Below are 14620 nucleotides of genomic sequence, written 5' to 3' on the forward strand. Positions count from 1 at the left end.
GGAGCGGACGTATCAAGCCAAACAATCCCGAAGCTTTCCGGCCAAGCTCCGGGTTCGTTTATGGACGTCCCCACAAGCCAGGAGTACATCTACCAGTCTAGACCGCGGACCATTGTGACGCGAGAGCAGCGGCCAGATGGAACCTCTCAGGTGACTCACACCACTACCAGGCTAGTCTCGACAGTCAGCACGGGCAGTCAGTTGCGCCCAGAATTTGACGGAGGCAACCAGTCATGGCAGCTTTCAGAATCGTTTAGATCTCTCACGAGTCCTGATGGCATTCAAGCGTACACAGCAAACCTGGAGCCTCAGAGGGGAGCAGGACAGACGACCGTGGTTCGCACCATCGGTGGTGTCTGGAGTTCCGAACACGACAGCCCCCAGTGGGAGTCCCGGCAGTCCCAGCCCACAGAAGGACACACGCGTTTTGGCACCAGCTGGGTGGTGACGCGTCACGACCGCAGCCCTTCCCCCATGCCTTTCCTTGCAGCTGCGCACCCAGCGAACGACACAAGCGACACACAACCCCAGCCCCAGGTGGTTACGACAAGTACTAGAGAGCCCACACTGAGCAACTTGCAGGGAGAGCCTAGAATAGTTAGCGACACATCCGTTGACGATGAACTTAGGGCGCTGTCATCACTTGCCGGCAGGCAAGAGTTGGTACCTGGTGAGGTCAAGTTGGTGGAGAGCGACTTTAAAAGGGAAGTGGAACCACTTAACCTGGTTTCCTCGAGGGTCGTGCAAGACACGGAGGAGAGGAAGACCATCGAGCTCAAGTTCCAGGAAAAAGTTCAGCTTGTTCATTACTCGTTCCAACTTCCGTCCTTCGCGGAATTCGTGGAAGTGCCGGAAGAGGACCTCGAGAAGGTGAGGCCTCTGGACAGCATGGGCGTGGGCGGGGTTGCTGCAAATGCAACACCCGGTGAGAAACAAACTGTAACGGAAGGGTACAGTGTGAGATTGCAAGGATCTGAAGTGAACACTGGTAAGTTGTTACAGGGGCACAGCGGGCCTGAAACGGTAAGTAATGTAGTGTCTATGCGGTACAGCCAGGACTCGATGCCTAGTTCGTTTGCTGATGGAGGTGCCAATGTTCTTTCCCAACCTCCTACCGGCTTTGAAGAGCCCAAAACAACAACAAAACAAGAACCCAGCTACCACACTCCTCAGCAGCAGCAAAGGGCAGCTGGCAAAGTGCCAGCAGAAACTGGTAAGGGAGTCACGAGCACTTTGGTTTTTCCGGTTGATGCTAAAATCGAGACAGCTCAATCCGAGACCCAGCGGAATGTTGTCAGTCGTACCACCGTTACGGTTAGGCAGCTATCACCTGGCGAAGGCTCGACAACTGCCGATCCCACCCGCTCGTTCCTTAGTCCCAAGCCCACCGAGAAAACAGGTAAGGAAGACCAGAATGAAGAACCAATGCTCATGGCTCCAGAACCAGGCACTGCTGAAGTTGATGCTGCAATTGCCAAAAGTCGGATCTCCAAATCACCTCCTCGTGGAATCACAGAAAGCACAACAGACGTGGGCACAGCTGTGCGTTCCGCAACCAAAGAACTGCTGTCGGGAGCACCACAGCAACCGACTGACGTGAAAGCTTTCGAAAAACAGGAAAAGGAAACGGCTGAGGGCCATCCTAAACATCTTGAGCTTCAAAAGAAGGTAAGTCCATATCCATCAGTTATAGTCACCAAGACCCTGCCTGGGCAACAGGATGTTGATTCTGGAAAGCCTACACCATTGTCTGAGACTGACGAAAAGCCTGTTGTGAAGCCTCTGTTGTCTCAGCCTCAGCCAGACAACAGCAGCCCACTGTTAGCATCTGAAACTAGGAAACTGACGGACCCAGAAAGTGGAGAGAGAAAGGCAACAGGTGATGATGTCTCTGCAAACAGCAGCGACCCTAAGCAGCTGAAAAAGAGTTCCAAGAAAAAAAAGAAGGACCACTCTCCATCTCCAGCTCCCCAAGTCCAAGACACGAAATCATCAAGCAATCCGCTGGACAGGTTCGGCAAAAAAGTGAAGAAGTTTGCGATGAACCTGTTCTCTGGGGACAGCAAACATCCTTCTGAGGTGATTCCGACAGACAATGCAAAGAAGGAACAGCCTGTCCAGTCAGATGGTGAAACAAAGAAGGAGAAGAAGAAGAAATCTAAAAAGAAAAGCAAGGCTCCCCTTCCGGAGGAGCTCGCTCCTGTAATGCCGACAAGGGCAGAGACTGACAGCGATAAGCGCGATGCCATGCAACCTGTACTGCTTACGGAAACGGACAGAGTACAAACTAACCTAGAAGGCTCTAACACTACCCTTGCAACCACTGAAGATATAACTCCAGCCGGTGTCTCTCGGGAACTTGTCATGCCGCATGTTGATGGCACACGACCACACAGCGTGCCCACATCTCTTGTGCGTGATGCCAAAACGCCTCGTGTAATGCCTGGCAGTGCACAGGTTACACATGGCGTGACACCAGGCATCCAGAGCGATAAGCCACATGGTGTAAAGAACGATGCCACAAGTTACACTGTCGATGATCCTGTCACAGCTGCAACATTCAAAAGTGATGCATCAGAAATGACGCAACAGTCTCCTGACCATTCTAGTGCAGTTCCTTCTTATGTGCCTGTTTACAGTCAGCCGTCCATAGGTGGAAAAGCTTCGACCCCACAAAATGTGACTCAAGATTTGCCGCATCAGTCAGCCGACACTATTAATGCAGAACATGGTGTTTTGTCAGACAAACCAGAAACAGGAAAATTGACAGTTCCTTCTGAGGAAAGCACGCTCACCATAATATATGGGGTTCCTACCATTACAACAACCACAATTGTTTCACCTTTACAAACAGACAGTCTTTCAAAAAATACAGAAACGCTCCAACAAAAAGATAGCAAACAGCAGCCAAATGTTAATAACAAAACTGGCATTCATGCCTCTTCGTACCTTCAGAAATCAAGTCATCAGGACATCATCGGTGTAGCTGATACAAAAACAGCCATCAGCGATGGCTCTAAGCCACAGCTACAGGAAGATAAAAAGCACAAAGGCAAAAAGAAGAAAGGACAGAAAGAAAAGGCCATTGGCCACGATGACCAACCTCAGTACGACAGACAACAGGACGGGAGTAAAAGTGACAAGCCAAAAGTGTCCACTGACGAGCAAAGCCAAAACCAATATTCTCAAGTCCTTGTCACAGAGGAAATGTCGGTGATAAGAAGCAGAGAGTACACACCACACACCAACGAGAAAACACCGAAATTAAATGAGGCCATCACTCGTGTACACCAAGAAGTTCCACAGGCTCGAGGAAAAGTCACAGACACATCCGACTTCAAAAAACCAGATCAAAATGAAGAGCAGCCTCACCTTGTGGACAAATTGAAAGAGGAAACAATTGAATTGAAATCACGCAGTACTCAACCAATGAGTCAACACGATGATGATGAAAAGAACCTAATTTCAGAATTGGCTGACATAATCAGGGAATGTAGAAAAGATTGTCCCGAGCCGGACATAGGAAGCTCACCTAGAAAGCACCCCACATCGGCCTTGTTTGGCTTGAAAGAGATACCTGATAAATCAGATGCTCATGACCTGCACCCTGGCAAGGAAACAAAAGGCAAGCCAAAGAAGCCTTTAAGTAAGCCACAGGACCACACAAAACCTGAAACTATTATTGTAACTGAAGTGACTCGCATTATCCAGGAAGGCGACAAGGTGCCAGAGTTACCAGGAAGGCCTATTAGTGAATTGCAGGAACCCACGAAGCTTCCGAGCAGGGAAAGCGCACCTGGAAAGGAGCCCACTTATACTATATTTGGCTGGAAAAAAACACCTGAGCAGCCAGAGAATGATGACAAGGACTCTGTGAAAAAAAAGAAGGGCAAGCCGAAGAAACCTTCAGATGAGCCAAAAGACGAGAATGAACCAGACACCGTCATTATCACTGAAGTGACTCGTATCATCCAGGAAGGCGACAAGCTACCAGGGATCCCAGGAAAGCCTGGAAGTGACACCGAGAAGCCTACGAAGCTTCCAAGAAGGGAGGGCACACCTGGAAAGGAGCCGACTTCTACTATCTTTGGCTGGAAAGAAACACCTGAGCAGCCAGATAGTGATGACAAGGAGCCTGGGAAGAAAAACAAGGGCAAGCCGAAGAAACCTTCGGATGAACCAAATCATCAGAAAGAACCAGACACTGTCATTATCACTGAAGTGACTCGTATGATCCAGGAAGGTGACAAGCTTCCAGAGTTCGCAGGAAAGCCTGGAAGTGACACCGAGAAGCCTACGAAGCTTCCAAGCAGGGAGGGCACACCTGGAAAGAAGCCCACGTCTACTCTTATTGGCTGGAAAGAAACACCTGAGCAGCCAGAAAGTGATGACAAGGAGCCTGGGAAGAAAAAGAAGGGCAAGCCGCAGAAGCCTTCGGATGAACCAAAGGATCAGAAAGAACCAGACACCGTCATTATCACTGAAGTGACTCGTATAGTCCAGGAAGGTGACAAGCTTCCAGAGTTCCCAGGAAAGCCTGGGAGTGACACCGAGAAGCCTACGAAGCTTCCAAGCAGGGAGGGCACACCTGGAAAGGAGCCGACTTCTACTATCTTTGGCTGGAAAGAAACACCTGAGCAGCCAGATAGTGATGACAAGGAGCCTGGGAAGAAAAAGAAGGGCAAGCCGAAGAAACCTTCGGATGAACCAAAGGATCAGAAAGAACCAGACACCGTCGTTATCACTGAAGTGACTCGTATCATCCAGGAAGGCGACAAGCTACCAGGGTTCCCAGGAAAGCCTGGAAGTGACACGAAGAAGCCTACGAAGCTTCCAAGCAGGGAGGGCACACCTGGAAAGGAGCCGACTTCTACTATCTTTGGCTGGAAAGAAACACCTGAGCAGCCAGATAGTGATGACAAGGAGCCTGGGAAGAAAAAGAAGGGCAAGCCGAAGAAACCTTCGGATGAACCAAAGGATCAGAAAGAACCAGACACCGTCGTTATCACTGAAGTGACTCGTATCATCCAGGAAGGCGACAAGCTACCAGGGTTCCCAGGAAAGCCTGCAAGTGACACCGAGAAGCCTACGAAGCTTCCAAGCAGGGAGGGCACACCTGTAAAGGAGCCGACTTCTACTATCTTTGGCTGGAAAGAAACACCTGAGCAGCCAGAAAGTGATGACAAGGAGCCTGGGAAGAAAAAGAAGGGCAAACCGCAGAAGCCTTTGGATGAACCAAAGGATCAGAAAGAACCAGACACCGTCATTATCACTGAAGTGACTCGTATAGTCCAGGAAGGTGACAAGCTACCAGGGTTCCCAGGAGAACCTGTGAGTGACACTCAGACACCCACTAAGCTTCCAAGTAGGGAGGGCACACCTCAAAAGGAGCCCACTTCTACTATTTTTGGCTGGAAAGAAACACCTGTGCAGCCAGAAAGTGATAAGGAGCCTGGGAAAAAAAAGAAGGGCAAGCCGAAGAAGCCTTCGGATGAGCCAAAGGATCAGAAAGAACCAGACACCGTCGTTATCACTGAAGTGACTCAAGTAGTCCAGGAAGGTGACAAGCTACCAGGGTTCCCAGGAGAACCTGTGCGTGACACTCAGACACCCAATAAGCTTCCAAGTAGGGAGGGCACACCTCGAAAGGAGCCCACTTCTACTATTTTTGGCTGGAAAGAAACACCTGTGCAGCCAGAAAGTGATGACAAGGAGCCTGTGAAGAAAAAGAAGGGCAAGACGAAGAAGCCTTCGGATGAGCCAAAGTATCAGAAAGAACCAGACACCGTCGTTATCACTGAACTGGCTCGTATCATCCAGGAAGGTGACAAGCTTCCAGAGTTCCCAGGAAAGCCTGGGAGTGACACCGAGAAGCCTACGAAGCTTCCAAGCAGGGAGGGCACACCTGGAAAGGAGCCGACTTTTACTATCTTTGGCTGGAAAGAAACACCTGAGCAGCCAGATAGTGATGACAAGGAGCCTGGGAAGAAAAAGAAGGGCAAGCCGAAGAAACCTTCGGATGAACCAAAGGATCAGAAAGAACCAGACACTGTCATTATCACTGAAGTGACTCGTATGATCCAGAAAGGTGACAAGCTTCCAGAGTTCGCAGGAAAGCCTGGAAGTGACATCGAGAAGCCTACGAAGCTTCCAAGCAGGGAGGGCACACCTGGAAAAGAGCCGACTTCTACTATCTTTGGCTGGAAAAAAACACCTGAGCAGCCAAATAGTGATGACAAGGAGCCTGGAAAGAAAAAGAAGGGTAAGCCGAAAGAACCTTCAGATGAGCCAAAAGACGAGGAAGAACCAGACACCGTCGTTATCACTGAAGTGACTCGTATCATCCAGGAAAGTGACAAGCTTCCAGAGTTCCCAGGAAAGCATGCAAGTGACACCGAGAAGCCTACAAAGCTTCCAAGCAGGGAGGGCGCACCTAGAAAGGAGCCGACTTCTACTATTTTTGGCTGGAAAGAAACACCTGAGCAGCCAGATAGTGATGACAAGGAGCCTGGGAAGAAAAAGAAGGGCAAGCCGAAGAAACCTTCAGATGAGTTAAAAGACGAGAAAGAACCAGACACCGTCGTTGTCACTGAAGTGACTCGTATCATTCAGGAAGGTGACAAGCTTCCAGAGTTCCCAGGAAAGATTGGAACTGACACCGAGAAGTCTACGAAGCTTCCAAGCAGGGAGGGCACACCTGGAAAGGATCCGACTTTTACTATCTTTGGCTGGAAAGAAACACTTGTGCATCCAGAAAGTGATGACAAGGAGCCTGGGAACAAAAAGAAGGGCAAGCCGAAGAAGCCTTCGGATGAGCCAAAGGATCAGAAAGAACCAGACACCGTCGTTATCACTGAACTGACTCGTATCATCCAGGAAAGCGACAAGCTTCCAGAGTTCCCAGGAGAGCCTGGAAGTGACACCGAGAAGCCTACGAAGCTTCCAAGCAAGGAGGGCACACCTGGAAAGGAGCCGACTTCTACTATCTTTGGCTGGAAAGAAACACCTGAGCAGCCAGATAGTGATGACAAGGAGCCTGGGAAGAAAAAGAAGGGCAAGCCAAAGAAACCTTCAGATGAGCCAAAAGACGAGCAAGAACCAGACACCGTCATTATCACTGAAGTGACTCGTATAATACAGGAAGGCAACAAGCTACCAGGATTCCCAGGTGAGCCTGTGAGTGACACTCAGACACCCACGAAGCTTCCAAGCAGGGAGGGCACATCTCAAAAGGAGCCCACTTCTACTATTTTTGGCTGGAAAGAAACACCTGTGCATCCAGAAAGTGATGACAAGGAGCCTGGGAAGAAAAAGAAGGGCAAGCCGAAAAAGCCTTCGGATGAGCCAAAGGATCAGAAAGAACCAGACACCGTCGTTATCACTGAATTGACTCGTATCATCCAGGAAGGCGACAAGCTACCAGGGTTCCCAGGAGAGCCTGCAAGTGACACCGAGAAGCCTACGAAGCTTCCAAGCAGGGAGGGCACACCAGGTAAGGAGCCGACTTCTGCTATCTTTGGCTGGAAAGAAACACCTGAGCAGCCAGATAGTGATGACAAGGAGCCTGGGAAGAAAAAGAAGGGCAAGCCGAAGAAACCTTCAAATGAACCAAAGGATCAGAAAGAACCAGACACTGTCATTATCACTGAAGCGACTCGTATCACCCAGGAAGGCGACAAGCTACCAGGGTTCCCAGGAAAACCTGCAAGTGACACCGAGAAGCCTACGAAGCTTCCAAGCAGGGAGGGCACACCTGGAAAGGAGCCGACTTCTACTATCTTTGGCTGGAAAGAAACACCTGAGCAGCCAGATAGTGATGACAAGGAGCCTGGGAAGAAAAAGAAGGGCAAGCCGAAGAAACCTTTGGATGAGCCAAAAGACGGCGAAGAACCAGACACCGTCGTTATCACTGAAGTGACTCGTATCATCCAGGAAGGTGACAAGCTTCCAGAGTTCCCAGGAAAGCCTGGAAGTGACACCGAGAAGCCTACGAAGCTTCCAAGCAGGGAGGGCACACCTGGAAAAGAGCCGACTTCTACTATCTTTGGCTGGAAAGAAACACCTGAGCAGTTAGATAGTGATGACAAGGAGCCTGGGAAGAAAAAGAAGGGCAAGCCGGAAAAACCTTCAAATGAGCCAAAAGACGAGGAAGAACCAGACACCGTCGTTATCACTGAAGTGACTCGTATCATCCAGGAAGGTGACAAGCTTCCAGAGTTCCCAGGAAAGCCTGGAAGTGACACCGAGAAGCCTACGAAGCTTCCAAGCAGGGAGGGGACACCTGGAAAGGAGCCGACTTCTACTATCTTTGGCTGGAAAGAAACACCTGAGCAGCCAGATAGTGATGACAAGGAGCCTGGGAAGAAAAAGAAGGGCAAGCCAAAGAAGCCTTCGGATGAGCCAAAGGATCAGAAAGAACCAGACACCGTCATTATCACTGAAGTGACTCGTATCATCCAGGAAGGCGAGAAGCTACCAGGGTTCCCAGGAGAGCCTGCAAGTGACACCGAGAAGCCTACGAAGCTTCCAAGCAGGGAGGGCACACCTGGAAAAGAGCCGACTTCTACTATCTTTGGCTGGAAAGAAACACCTGAGCAGCCAGATAGTGATGACAAGGAGCCTGGGAAGAAAAAGAAGGGCAAGCCAAAGAAGCCTTCGGATGAGCCAAAGGATCAGAAAGAACCAGACACCGTCGTTATCACTGAAATGACTCGTATCATCCAGGAAGGTGACAAGCTACCAGGGTTCCCAGGAGAGCCTGCAAGTGACACCGAAAAGCCTACGAAGCTTCCAAGCAGGGAGGGCACACCTGGAAAGGAGCCGACTTCTACTATCTTTGGCTGGAAAGAAACACCTGAGCAGCCAGATAGTGATGACAAGGAGCCTGGGAAGAAAAAGAAGGGCAAGCCGGAAAAACCTTCGGACGAACCAAAGGATCAGAAAGAACCAGACACCGTCATTATCACTAAAGTGACTCGTGTCATCCAGGAAAGTGACAAGCTTCCAGAGTTCCCAGGAAAGCCTGGAAGTGACACCGAGAAGCCTACGAAGCTTCCAAGCAGGGAGAGCACACCTGGGAAAGAGCCGACTTCTACTATCTTTGGCTGGAAAGAAACACCTGAGCAGCCAGATAGTGATGACAAGGAGCCTGGGAAGAAAAAGAAGGGCAAGCCGAAGAAACCTTCGGACGAACCAAAGGATCAGAAAGAACCAGACACCGTCGTTATCACTGAATTGACTCGTATCATCCAGGAAGGCGACAAGCTACCAGGGTTCTCAGGAAAACCTGCAAGTGACACCGAGAAGCCTACGAAGCTTCCAAGCAGGGAGGGCACACCAAGTAAGGAGCCGACTTCTACTATGTTTGGCTGGAAAGAAACACCTGAGCAGCCAGATAGTGATGACAAGGAGCCTGGGAAGAAAAAGAAGGGCAAGCCAAAGAAGCCTTCGCATGAGCCAACAGATCAGAAAGAACCAGACACTGTCATTATCACTGAAGTGACTCGTATCATCCAGGAAGGCGAGAAGCTACCAGGGTTCCTAGGAGAGCCTGCAAGTGACACCGAGAAGCCTACGAAGCTTCCAAGCAGGGAGGGCACACCTGAAAAAGAGCCGACTTCTACTATCTTTGGCTGGAAAGAAACACCTGAGCAGCCAGATAGTGATGACAAGGAGCCTGGGAAGAAAAAGAAGGGCAAGCCAAAGAAGCCTTCGGATGAGCCAAAGGATCAGAAAGAACCAGACACCGTCATTATCACTGAAGTGACTCGTATCATCCAGGAAGGCGAGAAGCTACCAGGGTTCCCAGGAGAGCCTGCAAGTGACACCGAGAAGCCTACGAAGCTTCCAAGCAGGGAGGGCACACCTGTAAAAGAGCCGACTTCTACTATCTTTGGCTGGAAAGAAACGCCTGAGCAGCCAGATAGTGATGACAAGGAGCCTGGGAAGAAAAAGAAGGGCAAGCCAAAGAAGCCTTCGGATGAGCCAAAGGATCAGAAAGAACCAGACACCGTCATTATCACTGAAGTGACTCGTATCATCCAGGAAGGCGAGAAGCTACCAGGGTTCCCAGGAGAGCCTGCAAGTGACACCGAGAAGCCTACGAAGCTTCCAAGCAGGGAGGGCACACCAGGTAAGGAGCCCACTTCTACTATCTTTGGCTGGAAAGAAACACCTGAGCAGCCAGAAAGTGATGACAAGGAGCCTGGGAAGAAAAAGAAGGGCAAGCCGAAAAAGCCTTCGGATGAACAAAAGGAACAGAAAGAACCAGACACCGTCATTATCACTGAAGTGACTCGTATCATCCAGGAAGGTGACAAGCTTCCAGAGTTCCCAGGAAAGCCTGGAAGTGACACCGAGAAGCCTACGAAGCTTCCAAGCAGGGAGGGCACACCTGGGAAAGAGCTGACTTCTACTATCTTTGGCTGGAAAGAAACACCTGAGCAGCCAGATAGTGATGACAAGGAGCCTGCGAAGAAAAAGAAGGGCAAGCCGAAGAAACCTTCGGACGAACCAAAGAATCAGAAAGAACCAGACACCGTCACTATCACTGAATTGACTCGTATCATCCAGGAAGGCAACAAGCTACCAGGGTTCCCAGGAGATCCTGCAAGTGACACCGAGAAGCCTACGAAGCTTCAAAGCAGGGAGGGCACACCAGGTAAGGAGCCGATTTCTACTATCTTTGGCTGGAAAGAAACACCTGAGCAGCCAGATAGTGATAACAAGGAGCCTGGGAAGAAAAAGAAGGGCAAGCCGAAGAAACCTTCGTATGAACCAAAGGATCAGAAAGAACCAGACACTGTCATTATCACTGAAGTGACTCGTATCACCCAGGAAGGCGACAAGCTACCAGGGTTCCCAGGAGAACCTGCAAGTGACACCGAGAAGCCTACGAAGCTTCCAAGCAGGGAGGGCACACCTGGAAAGGAGCCGACTTCTACTATCTTTGGCTGGAAAAAAACACCTGAGCAGCCAGATAGTGATGACAAGGAGCCTGGGAAGAAAAAGAAGGGCAAGCCGAAGAAACCTTTGGATGAGCCAAAAGACGGCGAAGAACCAGACACCGTCGTTATCACTGAAGTGACTCGTATCATCCAGGAAGGTGACAAGCTTCCAGAGTTCCCAGGAAAGCCTGGAAGTGACACCGAGAAGCCTACGAAGCTTCCAAGCAGGGAGGGCACACCTGGAAAAGAGCCGACTTCTACTATCTTTGGCTGGAAAAAAACACCTGAGCAGCCAGATAGTGATGACAAGGAGCCTGGGAAGAAAAAGAAGGGCAAGCCGGAAAAACCTTCAGATGAGCCAAAAGACGAGGAAGAACCAGACACCGTCGTTATCACTGAAGTGACTCGTATCATCCAGGAAGGTGACAAGCTTCCAGAGTTCCCAGGAAAGCCTGGAAGTGACACCGAGAAGCCTACGAAGCTTCCAAGCAGGGAGGGGACACCTGGAAAGGAGCCGACTTCTACTATCTTTGGCTGGAAAGAAACACCTGAGCAGCCAGATAGTGATGACAAGGAGCCTGGGAAGAAAAAGAAGGGCAAGCCAAAGAAGCCTTCGGATGAGCCAAAAGATCAGAAAGAACCAGACACCGTCGTTATCACTGAACTGACTCGTATCATCCAGGAAGGTGACAAGCTTCCAGAGTTCCCAGGAAAGCCTGGGAGTGACACCGAGAAGCCTACGAAGCTTCCAAGCAGGGAGGGCACACCTGGAAAGGAGCCGACTTCTACTATCTTTGGCTGGAAAGAAACACCTGAGCAGCCAGATAGTGATGACAAGGAGCCTGGAAAGAAAAAGAAGGGCAAGCCGAAGAAACCTTCGGATGAACCAAATGATCAGAAAGAACCAGACACCGTCGTTATCACTGAAGTGACTCGTATCATCCAGGAAGGCGACAAGCTACCAGGGTTCCCAGGAAAGCCTGCAAGTGACACCGAGAAGCCTACGAAGCTTCCAAGCAGGGAGGGCACACCTGGAAAGGAGCCGACTTCTACTATCTTTGGCTGGAAAGAAACACCTGAGCAGCCAGATAGTGATGACAAGGAGCCTGGAAAGAAAAAGAAGGGCAAGCCGAAGAAACCTTCGGATGAACCAAAGGATCAGAAAGAACCAGACACTGTCATTATCACTGAAGTGACTCGTATCATCCAAGAAGGTGACAAGCTTCCAGAGTTCCCAGGAAAGCCTGGAAGTGACACCGAAAAGCCTACGAAGCTTCCAAGCAGGGACGGCACACCTGGAAAGGAGCCGACTTCTACTATCTTTGGCTGGAAAGAAACACCTGAGCAGCCAGATAGTGATGACAAGGAGCCTGGGAAGAAAAAGAAGGGCAAGCCGAAGAAACCTTCGGATGAACCAAAGGATCAGAAAGAACCAGACACCGTCGTTATCACTGAAGTGACTCGTATCATCCAGGAAGGCGACAAGCTACCAGGGTTCCCAGGAAAGCCTGGAAGTGACACCAAGAAGCCTACGAAGCTTCCAAGCAGGGAGGGCACACCTGGAAAGGAGCCGACTTCTACTATCTTTGGCTGGAAAGAAACACCTGAGCAGCCAGATAGTGATGACAAGGAGCCTGGGAAGGAAAAGAAGGGCAAGCCGCAGAAGCCTTCGGATGAACCAAAGGATCAGAAAGAACCAGACACCGTCATTATCACTGAAGTGACTCGTATAGTCCAGGAAGGTAACAAGCTACCAGGGTTCCCAGGAGAACCTGTGAGTGACACTCAGACACCCACTAAGCTTCCAAGTAGGGAGGGCACACCTCAAAAGGAGCCCACTTCTACTATTTTTGGCTGGAAAGAAACACCTGTGCAGCCAGAAAGTGATAAGGAGCCTGGGAAGAAAAAGAAGGACAAGCCGAAGAAACCTTCGGATGAACCAAAGGATCAGAAAGAACCAGACACTGTCATTATCACTGAAGTGACTCGTATCACCCAGGAAGGCGACAAGCTACCAGGGTTCCCAGGAAAACTTGCAAGTGACACCGAGAAGCCTACGAAGCTTCCAAGCAGGGAGAGCACACCTGGGAAAGAGCCGACTTCTACTATCTTTGGCTGGAAAGAAACACCTGAGCAGCCAGAGAGTGATGACAAGGAGCCTGGGAAGAAAAAGAAGGGCAAGCCGAAGAAACCTTCGGACGAACCAAAGGATCAGAAAGAACCAGACACCGTCGTTATCACTGAATTGACTCGTATCATCCAGGAAGGCGACAAGCTACCAGGGTTCCCAGGAGAGCCTGCAAGTGACACCGAGAAGCCTACGAAGCTTCCAAGCAGGGAGGGCACACCAGGTAAGGAGCCGACTTCTACTATCTTTGGCTGGAAAGAAACACCTGAGCAGCCAGATAGTGATGACAAGGAGCCTGGGAAGAAAAAGAAGGGCAAGCCGAAGAAACCTTCAGATGAACCAAAGGATCTGAAAGAACCAGACACTGTGATTATCACTGAAGTGACTCGTATCACCCAGGAAGGCGACAAGCTACCAGCGTACCCAGGAAAACCTGCAAGTGACACCGAGAAGCCTACGAAGCTTCCAAGCAGGGAGGGCACACCAGGTAAGGAGCCGACTTCTACTATCTATGGCTGGAAAGAAACACCTGAGCAGCCAGATAGTGATGACAAGGAGCCTGGGAAGAAAAAGAAGGGCAAGCCGAAGAAACCTTCGGACGAACCAAAGGATCAGAAAGAACCAGACACCGTCGTTATCACTGAATTGACTCGTATCATCCAGGAAGGCGACAAGCTACCAGGGTTGCCAGGAGAGCCTGCAAGTGACACCGAGAAGCCTAAGAAGCTTCCAAGCAGGGAGGGCACACCAGGTAAGGAGCCGACTTCTACTATCTTTGGCTGGAAAGAAACACCTGAGCAGCCAGATAGTGATGACAAGGAGCCTGGGAAGAAAAAGAAGGGCAAGCCGAAGAAGCCTTCGGATGAGCCAAAGGATCAGAAAGAACCAGACACCGTCATTATCACTGAAGTGACTCGTATCATCCAGGAAGGCGAGAAGCTACCAGGGTTCCCAGGAAAGCCTGCTAGTGACACACAGGCACCCACGAAGCTTCCAAGCAAAGAGGGCACACCTGGAAAGGAGCCCACTCCTACTATCTTTGGCTGGAAAGAAACACCTGAGCAGCCAGAAAGTGATGACAAGGAGCCTGGGAAGAAAAAGAAGGGCAAGCCGAAGAAGCATTCGGATGAACCAAAGGATCAGAAGGAACCGGACACCGTCATTATCACTGAAGTGACTCGTATCATCCAGGAAGGTGACAAGCTTCCAAAGTTCCCAGGAAAGCCTGGAAGTGACACCGAGAAGCCTACGAAGCTTCCAAGCAGGGAGAGCACACCTGGGAAAGAGCCGACTTCTACTATCTTTGGCTGGAAAGAAACACCTGAGCAGCCAGAGAGTGATGACAAGGAGCCTGGGAAGAAAAAGAAGGGCAAGCCGAAGAAACCTTCGGACGAACCAAAGGATCAGAAAGAACCAGACACCGTCGTTATCACTGAATTGACTCGTATCATCCAGGAAGGCGACAAGCTACCAGGGTTCCCAGGAGAGCCTGCAAGTGACACCGAGAAGCCTACGAAGCTTCCAAGCAGGGAGGGCACACCAGGTA

General features: G+C 50.3%; 1 protein-coding gene across 2 annotated transcripts in view; it reads left to right on the top strand.

The window, feature by feature from the left end:
* Window positions 1-14620, top strand: part of LOC119166998 (uncharacterized) — a 398724-nt gene that overhangs the window by 291581 nt on the left and 92523 nt on the right. For both annotated transcript variants that reach the window (XM_037418400.2, XM_075867251.1), the window contains one exon: window positions 1-14620. This exon is cut by the window's right edge and continues 21254 nt beyond it. In XM_037418400.2, coding sequence (XP_037274297.2) covers window positions 1-14620 — 14620 coding nt within the window.

This window comes from Rhipicephalus microplus, chromosome 6 (assembly GCF_043290135.1).
Source record: "Rhipicephalus microplus isolate Deutch F79 chromosome 6, USDA_Rmic, whole genome shotgun sequence".
NCBI lineage: Eukaryota > Metazoa > Arthropoda > Arachnida > Ixodida > Ixodidae > Rhipicephalus > Rhipicephalus microplus.